This window comes from Dama dama, chromosome 5 (assembly GCF_033118175.1).
Source record: "Dama dama isolate Ldn47 chromosome 5, ASM3311817v1, whole genome shotgun sequence".
NCBI lineage: Eukaryota > Metazoa > Chordata > Mammalia > Artiodactyla > Cervidae > Dama > Dama dama.
In genome coordinates, this window is record NC_083685.1 from 131,337,167 (window position 1) to 131,355,679 (window position 18,513).

The 18,513-nt window shown below is 39.2% G+C and overlaps 1 protein-coding gene across 3 annotated transcripts in view; it reads right to left on the minus strand.

Moving 5' to 3' along the window:
* CEP112 (centrosomal protein 112) overlaps positions 1–18,513 on the minus strand; it is a 309,494-nt gene that overhangs the window by 275,675 nt on the left and 15,306 nt on the right. For all 3 annotated transcript variants that reach the window (XM_061145040.1, XM_061145039.1, XM_061145038.1), the window contains exon 4: positions 17,321–17,493. In XM_061145040.1, the coding sequence (XP_061001023.1) occupies positions 17,321–17,493 (173 nt within the window). The remainder of the gene's footprint in view (positions 1–17,320; positions 17,494–18,513) is intronic.

The following is an 18,513-nucleotide window of genomic DNA, read 5'->3' on the forward strand; positions in this document are numbered from 1 at the left end:
CACACTGACCGCAACAGCTCCAGAGAAACTCCTAGATATAATTTTACTTTTTTCTCTCTTTTTTTTTTTCTTTTTTTTATTTTTTATTTTTTCTCTTTTATTTTCCTTTAAAATCCCCTATTACTCCCCCATTACTCCTTAACTTTCATTTCCATAGATTTTTATGATTTTTTTTAATTAGGGGGGAAAAAAAATTTTTTTTTCTTTTTTCTTTTTTTTTTCTTTTTTTTTCTTTTTTCTTCTTTTTTTTCTTTCCTTTTTCTCTTCTATTTTCTATTTTTCTTTTTCTCTTATTTCTTTTAAAGTCCTCTAGTACTCCTCTACTACTCCTTAATTTTCATTTTCAATACACTATAACCTTACAAAAAAAAAAGAAGAGAAGCCCTATTTTTAAATCGAAGATTATTCTCTCCCAATCTTGACTGTCTGTTTTCTACCTCAGAACACCTCTATTTCCTCCTTTCCCCTTCTCTTCCCAATCCGATTCTGTGAATCTTTGTAGGTGACTGGGCTACGGAGAACACTCTGGGAACAGACAGCTGCTTAGATCTGTCTCTCTCCTCTTGAGTCCCCTTTTTCCTCCTCCTGCTCATCTCTATCTCCCTCCTCCCTCTCCTCTTCTTCATGTAACTCTGTGAACCTCTCTGGGTGTCCCTAACGGGGGAGAATCTTTTAGCCATTAACCTAGAAGTTTTCTTATCAGGGCTGTATAGTTGGAGAAGTCCTGAGACTACAGGAAGAATAAAACTGAAATCCAGAGGCAGGAGACTTAAGCCCAAAACCTGAAAACACCAGAAAACTCCTGACTACATGGAACTTTAAGTAATCAGTGACTGTCCAAAAGCCTTCATACCTACACTGAAACCAACCACCACCCAAGAGCCAATAAGTTTTAGAGAAAGACATACCATGCAAATTCTCCAGCAACGCAGGAACATAGCCCTGAACATCAACATACAGGCTGCCCAAGGTCACACCTAACACATAGACCCATCTCAAAAACTCATTCCTGGGCACTCCATTGCTCTCCAAAGAGAAGAAATCAAGTTCCACGCACCAGAACACTGACGCAAGCTTCCCTAACCAGGAAACCTTGACAAGCCAATCGTCTAACCCCACCCACTGGGTTAATCCTCCACAGTAAAAAGGAACCACAGACCTCCAGAATACAGAAAGCCCACTCCAGATACAGCAATCTAAACAAGATGAAAAGGCAAAGAAATACCCAACAGGTAAAGGAACATGAAAAATGCCCACCAAGTCAAACAAAAGAGGAGGAGATAGGGAATCTACCTGAAAAAGAATTTAGAATAATGATAATAAAAATGATCCAAAATCTTGAAAACAAAATGGAGTTACAGATAAATAGCCTGGAAACAAAGATTGAAAAGATTCAAGAAATGTTTAATAAAGACCTAGAAGAAATAAAAAAGAGTCAATTAAAAATGAATAATGCAATGAATGAGATCAAAAACACTTTGGAGGGAACCAAGAGTAGAATAACGGAGGCAGAAGATAGGATAAGTGAGGTAGAAGATAAAATGATGGAAATAAATGAAGCAGAGAGGAAAAAAGAAAAAAGGATCAAAAGAAATGAGGACAACGTCAGGGATCTCTGGGACACTGTGAAACGCCCCAACATTCGAATCATAGGAGTCCCAGAAGAAGAAGACAGAAAGGCCATGAGAAAATACTCGAGGAGATAATAGCTGAAAACTTCCCTAAAATGGGGAAGGAAATAGCCACCCAAGTCCAAGAAACCCAGAGAGTCCCAAACAGGATAAACCCAAGGCAAAACACCCCAAGACACATATTAATCAAAGATCAAACACAAAGAACAAATATTAAAAGCAGCAAGGGAAAAACAACAAATAACACACAAAGGGATTCCCATAAGGATAACAGCTGATCTATCCATAGAAACCCTCCAGGCCAGAAGGGAATGGCAGGACGTACTGAAAGTAATGAAAGAGAATAACCTACAACCTAGATTATTGTATCCAGCAAGGATCTCATTCAGATATGAAGGAGAATTCAAAAGCTTTACAGATAAGCAAAAGCTGAGAGAATTCAGCATCACCAAACCAGCTCTTCAACAAATGCTAAAGGATCTTCTCTAGACAGGAAATGCAGAAAGGTGGTATAAACGTGAACCCAAAACAACAAAGTAAATGGCAACGGGACCACACCTATCAATAATTACCCTAAATGTAAATGGGTTGAATGCCCCAACCAAAAGACAAAGATTGGCTGAATGGATACAAAAACAAGACCCCTATATATGCTGTCTACAAGAGACCCACCTCAAAACAAGAGACACATACAGACTAAAAGTGAAGGGCTGGAAAAAAATATTTCATGCAAACGGAGACCAAAAGAAAGCAGGAGTCACAATACTCATATCAGATAAAATAGACTTTCAAATAAAGGATGTAAAAAGAGACAAAGAAGGACACTACATAATGATCAAAGGATCAATCAAAGAAGAAGATATAACAATTATAAATATATATGCACCCAACATAGGAGCACCACAATATGTGCAGCAAACACTAATGAGTATGAAAGAGGAAATTAATAGTAACACAATAATAGTGGGAGACTTTAATACCCCACTCACAACTATGGATAGATCAACTAAACAGAAAATTAACAAGGAAACACAAACCTTAAATGACACAATGGACCAGCTAGACCTAATTGATATCTATAGGACATTTCACCCCAAAACAATCAACTTCACCTTTTTCTCAAGTGCATACGGAACATTCTCCAGAATAGATCACATCCTGGGCCATAAATCTGGTCTTGGAAAATTCAAAAAAATTGAAATCATTCCAGTCATCTTTTCTGACCACAGTGCAGTAAGATTAGATCTCAATTACAGGAAAAAAATTGTTAAAACTTCAAACATATGGAGGCTAAATAACACGCTTCTGAATAACCAACAAATCATAGAAGAAATCAAAAAAGAAATCAAAATATGTATAGAAATGAATGAAAATGAAAACACAACAACCCAAAACCTATGGGACACTGTAAAAGCAGTGCTAAGGGGAAGGTTCATAGCATTACAGGCTTACATCAAGAAACAAGAAAAAAAACAAATAAATAACCTAACTCTACACCTAAAGCAATTAGAGAAGGAAGAAATGAAGAACCCCAGGGTTAGCAGAAGGAAAGAAATCTTAAAAATTAGGGCAGAAATAAATGCAAAAGAAACTAAAGAGACCATAGCAAAAATCAACAAAGCTAAAAGCTGGTTTTTTGAAAAAATAAACAAAATTGACAAACCATTAGCAAGACTCATTAAGAAACAAAGAGAGAAGAACCAAATTAACAAAATTAGAAATGAAAATGGAGAGATCACAACAGGCAACACTGAAATACAAAGGATCATAAGAGACTACTACCAGCAGCTCTATGCCAATAAAATGGACAACTTGGATGAAATGGACAAATTCTTAGAAAAGTACAACTTTCCAAAACTGAACCAGGAAGAAATAGAAGATCTTAACAGACCCATCACAAGCAAGGAAATCGAAACTGTAATCAAAAATCTTCCAGCAAACAAAAGCCCAGGACCAGATGGCTTCACAGCTGAATTCTACCAAAAATTTAGAGAAGAGCTAACACCTATCTTACCCAAACTCTTCCAGAAAATTGCAGATGAAGGTAAGCTTCCAAACTCATTCTATGAGGCCACCATCACCCTAATTCCAAAACCAGACAAAGATGCCACAAAAAAAGAAAACTACAGACCAATATCACTGATGAACATAGATGCAAAAATCCTTAACAAAATTCTAGCAAACAGAATCCAACAACATATTAAAAAAATCATACACCATGACCAAGTGGGCTTTATCCCAGGAATGCAAGGATTCTTTAATATCCGCAAATCAATCAATGTAATACACCACATTAACAAATTGAAAGATAAAAACCATATGATTATCTCAATAGATGCAGAAAAAGCCTTTGACAAAATTCAACACTCATTTATGATTAAAACTCTCCAAAAAGCAGGAATAGAAGGAACATACCTCAACATAATAAAAGCTATATATGACAAACCCACAGCAAGCATCACCCTCAATGGTGAAAAATTGAAAGCATTTCCCCTGAAATCAGGAACAAGACAAGGGTGCCCACTCTCACCACTACTATTCAACATAGTGTTGGAAGTTCTGGCCACAGCAATCAGAGCAGAAAAAGAAGTAAAAGGAATCCAGATTGGAAAAGAAGAAGTGAAACTCTCACTGTTTGCAGATGACATGATCCTCTACATAGAAAACCCTAAAGACTCTACCAGAAAATTACTAGAGCTAATCAATGAATATGGTAAAGTTGCAGGATATAAAATTAACACACAGAAATCCCTTGCATTCCTATATACTAACAATGAAAAAACAGAAAGAGAAATTAAGGAAACAATACCATTCACCATTGCAACAAAAAGAATAAAATACTTAGGAGTATATCTACCTAAAGAAACAAAAGACCTATACATAGAAAACTATAAAACACTGGTGAAAGAAATCAAAGAGGACACAAACAGATGGAGAAACATACCGTGTTCATGGATTGGAAGAATCAATATTGTCAAAATGGCTATTCTACCCAAAGCTGTCTATAGATTCAATGCAATCCCTATCAAGCTACCAACGATATTTTTCACAGAACTAGACCAAAGAATTTCACAATTTGTATGGAAATACAAAAAACCTCGAATAGCCAAAGTAATCTTGAGAAAGAAGAATGGAACTGGAGGAATCAAGCTGCCTGACTTCAGACTCTACTACAAAGCCACAGTCATCAAGACAGTATGGTACTGGCACAAAGACCGAAATATAGATCAATGGAACAGAACAGAAAGCCCAGAGATAAATCCACGAACCTATGGACACCTTATCTTTGACAAAGGAGGCAAGGATATACAATGGAAAAAAGACAACCTCTTTAACAAGTGGTGCTGGGAAAACTGGTCAACCACTTGTAAAAGAATGAAACTAGAACACTTTCTAACACCATACACAAAAATAAACTCAAAATGGATTAAAGATCTAAATGTAAGACCAGAAACTATAAAACTCCTAGAGGAGAACATAGGCAAAACACTCTCCGACATAAACCACAGCAAGATCCTCTATGACCCACCTCCCAGAATATTGGAAATAAAAGCAAAACTAAACAAACGGGACCTAATGAAACTTAAAAGCTTTTGCACTACAAAGGAAACTATAAGTAAGGTGAAAAAACAGCCCTCAGATTGGGAGAAAATAATAGCAAATGAAGAAACAGACAAAGGATTAATCTCAAAAATATACAAGCAACTCCTGAAGCTCAATTCCAGAAAAATAAATGACCCAATCAAAAAATGGGCCAAAGAACTAAACAGACGTTTCTCCAAAGAAGACATACAGATGGCTAACAAACACATGAAAAGATGCTCAACATCACTCATTATTAGAGAAATGCAAATCAAAACCACAATGAGGTACCATTACACGCCAGTCAGGATGGCTGCTATCCAAAAGTCTACAAGCAATAAATGCTGGAGAGGGTGTGGAGAAAAGGGAACCCTCTTACACTGTTGGTGGGAATGCAAACTAGTACAGCCGCTATGGAAAAGAGTGTGGAGATTTCTTAAAAAACTGGAAATAGAACTGCCATATGACCCAGCAATCCCACTTCTGGGCATACACACTGAGGAAACCAGATCTGAAAGAGACACGTGCACCCCAATGTTCATCGCAGCACTGTTTATAATAGCCAGGACATGGAAGCAACCTAGATGCCCATCAGCAGATGAATGGATAAGGAAGCTGTGGTACATATACACCATGGAATATTACTCAGCCGTTAAAAAGAATTCATTTGAACCAGTCCTAATGAGATGGATGAAGCTGGAGCCCCTTATACAGAGTGAAGTAAGCCAGAAAGATAAAGAACATTACAGCATACTATCACATATATATGGAATTTAGAAAGATGGTAACGATAACCCTATATGCAAAACAGAAAAAGAGACACAGAAATACAGAACAGACTGTTGAACTCTGTGGGAGAATGTGAGTGGGATATTTCAAAAGAACAGCATGTATACTATCTATGGTGAAACAGATCACCAGCCCAGGTGGGATGCATGAGACAAGTGCTCCAGCCTGGTGCACTGGGAGGACTCGGGGGAATCTGGTGGAGAGGGAGGTGGGAGCGGGGATCGGGATGGGGAATACGTGTAAATCCATGGCTGATTCATATCAATGTATGACAAAACCCACTGAAATGTTGTGAAGTGATTGGCCTCCAACTAATAAAAAAAAAAAAAAGATTTAAAAAATAAATAAATAAAAAAAAAAAATTCAACAGCTTGAAAAAAAAATAAATAAAGAGTTCAGAAATAGGAAAAAAAAAAAAAAAACCATAATGAGATAGACACCACTATATGCTTATTAAAATGACCAAAACCTAAAACACTGACAATATCAACAGTTTAGGATGTGAAGAAACTGGAACACTCACGGGGATGTAAAATGGCACTGCCATTTTAGAAAAGGGTTTGATTCCCTAAAAAAGTTAAAAATAAACTTACCACACAACTCACTGCTAGATAGCTACACAAAAGAAATGAAAAACAAATGTCCAAGCAAAAATATGTATATGAAAGTCCATAGTAGTGTTTTTAGAATAGTTAAAAACTAACAATCCAAATATCTATTAACTAGTAAATGGATAAAGAAATGTGATATACTCATCAATGAAACACCATTCAGGAATAAAAAGGAATGAATTACTGATACAGTCTTCCCAAACTGATCTACAGACTCAATGCATTCTCAGTCAAAATCTCAACAGGGGCATGTGTATGGGCATTATAAAAACTGGCAAGGTGATTCTAACACTCATCTGGTAATACAAGGGACCAAAAAGAACCAAGGAAGTCTCAAAGAAGAGGAAAGATGCAGTGCAGGCACCAATCTGTGGAAAGTCAAGACTAATTTTAAAGCTGCGGCAACTAAGGGGGTGTAGTATTAGTACACAGACAGACAAAGCGATCACGGGAGGGGACGGGGGTCCAGGAACCCACACCAACAGGTTTTCTGGTTTACAATAATGGTGTCAACCACAGTAGTGGGGAAAGAATAGCTTTCTAACTGTTAATGGATCAAATGGCTATTAACTATCCACAGGAGGGGTGGGGGAATGACCCCTACCTCACTTTATACATAAAAACCAGCTCGATAAGTAGCACAATCCCAAGGGTTAAATAAGGAACCTTCTAGAAGGTAACAAGGCAAACATTCCCATGATCTTGGAACAGGCAAGGCAAAAAATTTTAAATAGGACACAAAAAAACACAGACAATATCCCAGATGACTGACTAAAAATAATTTACATTATAATTGAAGATTGTTCAACAGAACAAATCAGTGAAAGTGGGAGAAGATATTTGCCATCTATGTATCAAAGAAATTATTTATGAATATATAAAGAGTTGTAACAAATCTATGGAGAAAAGACTGACGAACCATTTTTATTACAATGTGGACAGAGACAAATTGAACTTCACAAAAGAAGATACCCAAATGGCTATAAAGCATAGAAAATATCAATATTATATCAGGCATAGAAAAGCTCAATATCATCAGTAATGAGGGAAGATGCAAATTAAAACCCACATCCACTATACTAGAATGTAGGCTAAAGCTGGAGAAGCTGACAAACCAAGAACTGGTAAGATGTGAGACAGACTTTTAAACCCTCCTGGGGGCAGAGTCAACTGCTACAGACATCATGTAAAACTCTCTGGCAGTATCTACCGCACTTACACCTCCAAGTAAATACAGTGTGCTTATGGGCACTAGAAGACATGGGCAAGAATGCTCACAGGGTTATCTGTGGTCGCCAAAAACTGGAAAAACTCCCAAACCCCCAACAACGGGCAAATGGGTATGTAAGTGTGACATTTTCACACAGTAATAAAGTAAAAATAACCCACTGCTAAATGCAACAACATGGATCAATCTCACAACACAATGTTGAGCAAAAGCAGCTAGAAGAAAGTGAAGACGCTTTATGAACTGAAAACTAATCTATGGTCATATATTGCAGAACAGTGATCAGCTTCTGGGGGATGAAAATGGCTGGGGAAAGAGAGGGCTTTCTGGGGAGCTGGCAGTGGTCTCTGTCTTGACCTAGAAGAGGACACACGGATGCAGTCACTCTATGAATTTGCATCAAGCACCACACTTCAGATCTGTGAGTCTTGATGTCATGTTATACACTGACTTTAAAAGTTTCCTACAAAACAAAGAATGAACTACAGCTACATTTATTAACATGAATGAATCTGAAAAATATGAGAGAAGGAAGCAAGCTTCAAAATAATATATACAGTAGGATTTCACTTACATGAAGTTTAAAAAAGAAGCAAAGAAATAATTAACACAAAATACAGGACACTGGGTCTTTCAGGATATGGGAAGCAGAGGCACCAAGGCAAAGGATGGCAGAAGGTTTCCGGGATACGGTAAAAGTGCTACTTCTTGGCTGGGTCAAAAGTATAAGGATGTTTATAATGGTCTTTAAATGCATTTTCATATAGTTTTTACATACATGCTATGTTTCACAGATGCAAAACATTTTAAGAGTAATACAACTATTGTATTATAAATCAGAAAACTAAAATGAGAACTAACTTTAGATTTCATGTCTTTGCATTCATCTAAGTAGCAATTAATACTGTTATATACCACCTGCAGAAGTCTTTTTACCGTATTGCTAACATCAATGAAACATACAAATAACTAGCAACAACTAATACTACAGTAAAGTATGAAATAACACTGAAAATAAGAAAATGAAAATAATTTACAAGGATCTACAACATATTTACTTTAATATTTCAAAGGGAACTTTATTAGGAATAAAAAGAAAAACAAAACTAAATTTTAAAAAGTGAGAAGCCTGACAAAACTAAAAACTGACCAGAGATTCATAAACATTTTAAGACTTCATATTTTTCCCATTTACTACTTTAGAATAACACATTTGACTTTACACTTAAAAATAGAAACCATCTTTAGAAGTTAACACATTTAAATCCATGTTTATTAATATATCTCTGGTTTAACAGTATCAACATTCCAGAAAGTATTTTAATTCCCTTTAAATTGTTATACAATACACGTATAAGCTTACTGTCATCCTTTTCTGCTTAAAAGAACATCAAAACTAAACTGTTCAATATTATGATCTCACAAAAAGAAACTTGCTTGTGAAATAAAAAGATACTTATTACAAAGCCCCACTCATTAAAAATGTTTAAAAAAGAAGTGACTAAATTTGTGAGAAGTCTGACTCAATAAAAAAAATTTAAAAAGCCCAAAAGAAATGCCAGGTCATTATTTTCAGAGCCATTCCATCTCAGTTACAAAATTGTTGTCGCTTGGCCTTGTCTTGGTAAATACCTAAGAAGGATATTTAATTAGCACATCACTGTTGAAAATTAGTGACCAGTTAAGTGGTCCCATGAGTGTGTGAAGCACACTGCTGGATTGAGGGTCCTAAGAAAGAGATTCTGTTCCTCGTTGGTGAGGCAGTCTTACTCCCAACAGCTCAAGGTTAAATGTCCACCTGACAAGCCTCCATTCTAGCAAGAAGACCACATCAATCAGATTTATTCCATACCAAAGTTCTCTCCAAACAAAAGGATGAACAAGGCTGATCCTTCTTTCAGTAAGTTAAGGGAGATGATCAATTTTTCTTTCTTCCAAACAGACCAGTTGGGGAAGCTCCTTTGAAACCTTAGGCTGACCAACTGAGACCAACCACTGACCACGAGTGATCCTCACCAACAAAGGGAGACACCTGCCCAGAACACAGTCTCCCCGGGCAGAGGTGGCCAAGATGTGCCAGGACCCAACGCCCACTCCCTACCCACCTGACCTCCCTGCAGAGAGCAGACCCCATCCACCAGGAAGCCCCACACACTCTCTGAGTTAATTTAAATCCAACAGTCCATTCCTCAGGGATACACTGGCCACCTTTGGTGCTCGCCAGCCATGTGTGAACAGGCGTGGATACACTGGCCGGCCCCAGACGCGCCACACTGCACCCGGCAGGACACCCGTGACGCACACACAGGCAGGAACAACGTGAGGTACCACTGCAGACAGATCTGTCTCATCAGCAGGGCGACTCTTAACTAAACGGAATGCACTGCCGTGAATGACACTTAAGGACGCTGGACCGTGCGTAACCCTAACCACCCGAGCCAGGGACATCAACAAGCCCGAGGAAGGCAAGGTAATGATCAGCTCCACCATAAACTCATCCAGCAGCTTAGAAGCAGGGGCCATTTACAGGTCAGTGTCGTTTACATATAAAAATGGAGCTGAACAAATTAAAAAGAGTCTGTCTATTATGCTGTCTGAGTATGCAGACTAAAAATTAAATCAATATTTTTAAAGCGAAAATGTTTTTTCACATGATCACCGTATTCATACGCAAGCACGAGCACGTTTTCGTTACTTGATCACCATCTGCTGGCGACGTGTTTAAACTGCAGCCGCAAGCCAAGGGCTAGCTGTCCTGGGAGACACATTTAAAGGGCACGGAGTCTCAGCTTTTCGCCACAATCATTACTGGAAAACCACATGTTAAAGAGGATCATTGTAAAGCAAATCATATTTTCCATAAGGGCAGGACTATAATTAGATTCTTAATTCCAGACTAAAATCTGGCATGAAATAACCCATGGAAAGATCTCACTAAAGCAAGATGCAGAAATTAGAGTCCTCTATCCTCATTTGAGGAGGGCATGGCAACCCACTCTAGTATCCTTGCCTGAAGAATCCCCATGGACAGAGAAGCCTGGTGGGCTACAGTCCATGGGGTCACAAAGAGTTAGACACAACTGAAGTGACTTAGCACTCATCCTCATTTAAAATAGGATAATTATTCCCCAAGTCCTTTCTTAAAGGTGTGAACGTATATGCTATTTAAAGGACATGGCATGAATTAAAAGATAAAACTTTCATTTATACAAAGTTAACCTAAGTCTAATATGGTAAAAGTAATACATGTGCTTAGTCAGGCAGTCATATCTGACTCTTTGCTACCCGGACCGTACCCACCCCCTCCTGCCACACTCCTCTGTCCATGGGGTTCTCCAGGCAAGAATACTGGAGTGGGTTGTCATTGCCTCCTCCAGGGCATCTTCCTGACCTAAGAATCGAACCCGCATCTCTTTCATCTCCTGCACTGGCAGAAGGGTTCTTCACCACTAGCGCCACCTAGGAAGTAATAATTCTGCTTGCACGCTCCTGGAATTTTTAAGCATTCTGGATCGTGACTCTTTATAAAGTGGCATCTAAAGAAATCTAAACTACTAATGCCTTCTTTTTCAACAACAAAGTCCTCTAAAATGACCAAAACTGTCTTTCTTCCATGCGAAGCAGTGTTTAAAGGTTGGGGTTTATTCGACATTACTCTTTGCTCTCTCCTAACTCATAACTCTTAACCAAAGTTTCAAGTTAAAAATAATGTGGCATTAAATCATTCTTTTTCATCTTTCCTCACCCCAGGATCTAACTACACTTTGGTGATAAGCTACCAGACCACATCATACTTGGTTGAAAACTCATAAAAATAATTACCAGACATTACAAAGAAGCTTCAAAACCTCTTCCACAGAACTGTAGGACAAGAACACAACCTACTGTCTTTGTGTCTGTCTTTGGAATAGTGAACACCAAGAAATACATGGAGACGACAAGAACTGAAGTCTAGCCCTACGTAGGCAGCTTCTAACGCGTGGTGTGGGGAAATGTTTAAAACCAGGGCCAACCACATTGTGTTCCCTCTGTTCTGGAAAAGGGGACTTGCTGAGTTATCCAAATAAAGATTGCTTCAAAGCCTCTTTTATTTTCACTTTATTTATTTCTAATTTCTTTGGCTGTGCTGCATGGCTTACGGGATTTTCATTCTCGGACCAGGGATTGAACCCAGGCCCTGGCATGACGAGTCCTAATACCTCTGGACCACTAAGGAGCTCCCCAAAGCCTCTTCTAAAATACTATTCCATCTCTTTATTCTGAGAATGTGCAGGATTCACACTTAACAATCAGAACCCTTCTGCACAGCCGTTAATTTCCTTTTCTCATGAACACAAAATTACTTTTAAACTGAAAATAATTAATGACCAATGGATTTAAGACAACACTTTTGGGAAGATCAGATCATGAGAGCACCAGAAGAGGAGCCAAGCTAACAAGCCCACGTGAAGGACCCCTGAACCCCGAAGGTGGGGAGTGACGGGCCCCACGTCAAAGGCGACGGGCAGGGCTCCCCCAGCCTCGCTGCTCTGGGGTCAGCACTGTCGTCTGCCTCTCACAAAGGATGACACCGAGTTTGGAGAAAGGAAGGAACTTGCCTGAGGACACGCGGTTGCCAAGTGTCAGAAGTGATATTTAATAACAAAGGCAAACTGCCTCATTTCACTCAACCCAGAAATAACCATGAACAAAGGCCCAAGATTGCTAACGAAGCTCAAGGCAGGGGGAAGGGTTAAAGTGAAGTTTCCATATTTGCTGCAAAAAGCACTCATGCCTGCATGGTCTGCCAGCAAGAACACAGGGTCTGGAATTACAAGACCTAGATTCCAATTCTGCATCCATCACTGGGGAGCTTACTGACCTTACTGAAGCGGTAACCTCCTCATAAGTACAAAGGGCAACTGTGTCAACCTCACAGAATTCTAGAGGATGAAGTCAGATAACTTACCAAAGATTTCTAGAATAGCATTTAGCATACAGTAGGTGCTCCATAAATGTACAACTTGCCTCACTTGGTTCCTGTTTTAACAAATTAGAAATCTGAGTATAACTCACAAACACTATCTATTGGGAAAATTTCATCCTTCTGTTTAAATCTGTGTATTTGCTATACATGGTTAGATTCATTAATGTGCATCACTAATCTAAATAGTGTGTGTGGCTGAGTATTTTAATGAGAGGGCATTTTGGAAGGCAACTTGACACTCCCTATCAAAAAATAAGTGTGGTTATTAAAAGTAACAGACACATGTATAAAAAAAGTTTTTAACTTTTCACACCAGATTACCCCACTCCCTAAACGTAAAACAGCTTCACACATGGCACCCAGAAATACTCCACACACGTGTGCACATACACATCCACATATCCTTTTTAAGAGACACGCACACACAAATGGAAGCGTACTACTTGTACTTCTTTTGAACTTCACATATCTGAGACATCACTCCATACTAGCCTAGATACTTTTCTGTACAAGATGTTGAACCTACTAATAATCCCAGCAACAGCTCATTACATGTTTCACTGTTCCTGGCTACAGAGTCAGTAACAGCCCAAGCACACACAGGTTCATCATGATAGATGTACCGGGGTGTCAACTAGGACATACTTTATAATGCCAAAGCACCACCAGCAACAGAGACAGATTAGTCACAGTACATCTACACCATGGAGTATCACCTGTGTTAAAAAGATCACACGGGTCACGTGACCAAAGAGCAGCACACGCAGCACAAGCCGACTGCGGTCTTGTCACTCCCCCGGGGGTGTGTGTACACGGGATGACACACGCCCAAGTACTGGCGCCCACACCTCGCACGCGGAAGCGGAGAGAGAGCACGGGGAGGAGAGAGCACGTCCTACTCTTCGCAGGCCCACGCTGAGATTTTCACAAGAATGTACCGCGCGTGACTGCATGAGCTTCTACAATGAGGACAAAGAGAGCACCCGTCATCTACTGCTGCATAACCACCCACCACGGACAGACACTTCAAACGCCACCCGCGTCGCTCCCCGTCTCCGTGGGCCAGCAGTGCGGGCGCCGCCACGCCGGAGCCCCTGCTCGGGGTCTGCCCGGGGCCGCGTCCCCCCCTGGAGGGAGGAGCCCACCTTGCCTGCGGTCACAGCCGTCAGCAGCTCCACCTCCTTCCGGCCACAGACTCAGGGCAGCCCGCTCCTCAGCAGCAAGGGAGGCAGCAGGCCCCTAGGGCCGGTCTGCACGCAGGGCAGTCTCCAGCACGCCAGGCACTCACGGACGTGACAGCCCGTCACCTCTGCCGCATCCTGCTGGTGAGACGCCCTCACAGGTCCTGCCCACACTGAAGGAGGGGACCGGGCAAGGCCGTCAGCACCCACAGCGCATCGCGGGGCCACCTGCAGGTCCGGGCACCACAAAGACAACGCGGGCCTTTACCACCACTCAGAGCTAAGCACCTGGAAGATGACCAGGAAGTAACCCACGTGGACGTAACTCACAGCGGTCCAGTTACACGAAATTACCCAAACTGTACAGGGGAGAGCTCTAACATTTTGTGAAATCGTGCTCCAAACTCAAATGTAACTCAGATATTTCACTGGCAACAAAAGAATCAGTTATTTGATACAAAAATATAATAAAAGATATCTAATAATATAATGCAATTTGGAAAGTGGTTTTTCTAAAATAAACTATGGGTAATAACATAACATTAAACCAAGAACTACGAAAAAAGAAAGCAAAGGATAAAACCAGGACAGGACGAGTTACATGTTGAAACTGAAGTGAAATGCTAAGTGTACTCGTGTGCAGTGTGTATTTGAGGAGAAAAGCACGAGAATACGCCTCAGAGCGTACGACCTCACTACACGTCTAATGTGTCTAGGACGCGGCCACGTGACATGCACTGCAGGAAGACTAAAGGTCCGGGACAGGCACCATCTCTACTGAACAGGAGTCCTGGCAAAGAGGCTTCAAAAGGCCTCTGCATCTTTAATAATATGAAAAGGCCAGGACACAAACAGCATAATCTAAAATGCCATGAGAAATACTTCACATACAAAAAGGCCTAAGTAAAGCAGGATTTTATAGTGATCAAAAAAGAAACACTAAGGGGGAAAATCTTTTAAGATTAAAGAGGTTTTTCAAAGGACAAGTTGAAGTGGTTGTAAAATTTATGAGGCAGCATTAAACTTCAGTTCTAAGTAACAATAAATTATTCACTATAAAAACATACATGTGTCACATATTATAAGCCTCTTAAACTTTTTAAAACAATTTCGTGCAGAACTGATGAGATGTATTAGGTCAACACGAGCAGATTCTAACTTTTTCATTAGCACAGTATGACCACTCAGAGTAAAGGATCAACTCTAGAAAAGAAACATGAAGACAGACCATCAATAGATTCTACCACTGCTTCTGAGCTGATCAAACACATTATGTATTTGGCCTTAAATTAAGTGTACTGCCTTTAGGTAAAGTAAAGTAGTTTTATTTTTAAGCGCCTTTATGTATATAAAATTACAAATATCTATTAAGCAATATACATGCAGATTAAAAATTTTAAATAGATTGAGTTAAATTAAAAGTGTGCAAGTAAAGATACCCTTACTTGGCCTTACCCTTAGGGAAACTCTAACGCTTGACCAGAAAGACAGCTGTCTTTTCCAGCTCCTTCGTTTTCTTTAACAACTTCATCAGAAATAAGATAAGAAGGCTAGGAAACAAATAGGCATCTCTAGCCTATATCCATACATCTCTTAACTTCTAAAATTTATCCCTCCCTCAGGTTTTTCTAAATAGTTTTTAAAATAAATCCTCGTGGGCTATTCTCTCTGCCCCAACATACCTGTCTGAAAGGGGCTTTGCACAGATGAAATTCAACATGTGGCCTAACTACCCCTCCCGGACTCCTGCGCGCACTCACCAAAGACTAAGACTCGGGCACGTCCCCACAGTGCCTGCCCAGGGCACTGGGAACACCGTCCCTGCGCTCTGAAGCTGAGGATCCAGCCCGAGGACAGGGGAGCACCTCTGCACGTGTGGGGAGCACAGCAGAGACACAGAGGAAACGTGCGGATAACAAGGTCACCTACACACCAGGGGACGCTTCTCTGAAGTCGTGAGCTCTGAAGGGCTGAGGAGGAATGAAGGACTGTCTGCTTTTTCCATTAATTACTTATTGTATAACTGTTAACAACTAAGGCCTCAAATTCAAGTAATTTGCATTGAAATGTCATTTTATTATAGGTGAGCAACAAAGAGATATGTTACTTGTTAAAACCATAGAGATTTTACTATGGTTTCATTGCCCAGAAAAGTTACTGAGTAATATTTAAATAATATTATCACCATATTTCCTGCAACTTGATCCTCTATTCTGAGAGAGAAAAAGTCCCATTCACCTGGATTCCCTGGAGGCCCCAAGTCCACTTCCTGTCCTGAATTCTACTCTAAACTTCCCAGGAAGCCATCTGCCATGGACTCACCTGTTCCTCCCTTTTTACGCTTCTGACACATGTCCTAATTATATCACCTCTGCCTGTTCTGCCTCTCCATATTAACTTATTTCCCCTTTCTAATAAAAAAATTTCACATGGACTGGATCTCTTGCTTTACGTTCATCTGTTCTTTTCCACCATAATATGTGAGGTCTGAAAAACACAACCAGACTACACCAACTATGAAGATGTTTCAAATTACTAATGAGATTTCTGTACCCTTTAAGGAATAAAGCAAAAAAAAATTAATAGTAGAAAAGAAAGATCACATTGTTAACCTAATCAAATTCCAAAAATAAAAATTACTAAGAGAATGGTGAGGAGTTGACACTGTCCAGTACATTAACATTTCAGGGAACAGTGCCAAATGTAATTTCATTAAAGTCCAATTGAAATCTATTCCTTCTAAAGACCAAAAGTTATACTACAACAATAATTGTTTTATTGTGTACTTAAAATTCAGAAATCACTTTTATTTGTACTAAAAATCATATTTAAGCTTATATCTAGGTAGAAAGCACAGTTTAATTGGGTTTATGTTTGCCTTCACTATTCTATTAAATCAAAACAAATACTGTTTGGTGAGGGGAGAGAAGGACAGAAATTCAAGCATAAGCTTCAAGATGGATATGGAAGATGCTGTATTTTGTTGAAGTCACTGAAATATTCTCAGTTCACACGTGTCCCAGAGGAAAACAGAGAACTATGTTACTTAAGGACTTTCAATCACCACTTCCCAAGCAATGGGAAGAGATGTAAATATTTAACAGATATTAAAAAATCAGTTAAAAATGTAATATAATCTTCAATATACCATCAATGGAAAAGCAACACTTATTTTACCAACATGACATCCCTTCATAGCCCTCAACTTCAGCAAAAACATAACGTAAACCAACTGTTTACCATAAAAAAAGAAGGAAATATGGAATGTATTAACCAGTTTCAAAGACAAGCTAAATGATGAGACACACGTGGAATCCCAGGCTCAGGCATACCTGTGGACATCGGTCGGCGACTGCACCAAGGAGTAATCTTCTCCAGAGGAAAGCTCCCGGGATTCGCTGCATCTGTGCTCGCTGGTCCCCAGCTCACCCACCACCCAGTCCGGTAATCCATCCGGGCTGGACCCTTTGGCTTGTGCTGGATTTGGTTCATCAAAATAGATGGACTGATTTTTAAAAATTAGAAAAATTATTCTTTCAAAATGTACTATATAATGAAATAATCAGTTAAGATTTCCATCAAGTTTCAAAACAACCTTTCAAATACTCAAGTTTAATTATATAAAAATGTATCATTCAATGAAATATTAAAATACATAAAAATGGATAGCTCACATTTTAATTATGTCATGTTTAAATTTGATAAATCATAAAATTATGACAGACACATATGATAATAATGATTTATATTACAAAAGGAATATTAGCTTTCTGAAAAGACAAATGAAAAGGTCTTTTTTGTGCTCTCCTATTTCTTTCTGTGATCATTACTCTGTGTGCATGCGTACACATGTACACACACACACACACACACACAAATCAGTAGGCAGAGAAACTAAAATCAATAAAAATCAGAAAAAAAAATTAGAAACCTCTTCATCATTAGGAATAACAGAGTTGAAGACCTAGAATTTAGTTCTGGCCATGCCATGACCTAGCTGAAAAATCCAAGACAGGTCTCTAGGCTTTTACATTATTATTATTATTTATAAACTAAAGCCCTTTCCGATGATCCCGTAAAATGAGTGTGATTGGGAAAACATGAAATGGTACACTTGTATTTCAACATCTGAAGATGTCTCAGAAAATGTTCTATCTTCAGTCATTAAGAAGAAAGACACCAGCCCATTTATTTCTTCTCAAGGGAGATAGGCTTCATGACACATTTCTGAAGAAAACTCTGCATATAAAGTTTGCATTAACTGTAATCCTCCCAATCCTACTCAAAAAATTCTCCAGGGGCTTTTCTCTAAGGAAGGGAGACACACGATCCTCTACCCCAAGTCAAACAAGCACAGCTGTTTCTTTTTAATTGAGAAAGTCACTCCAATGCTTAATCAATTATCAAGTCAAGTAACTACTACCCCAAAGACAACTGATCTTAAGAAAATGCATGGCCATAGTTTTAACATATAAAGCAGAATCTCATCAAAAAGTCTGGCATTCTGCCATGAATAACAGAAATT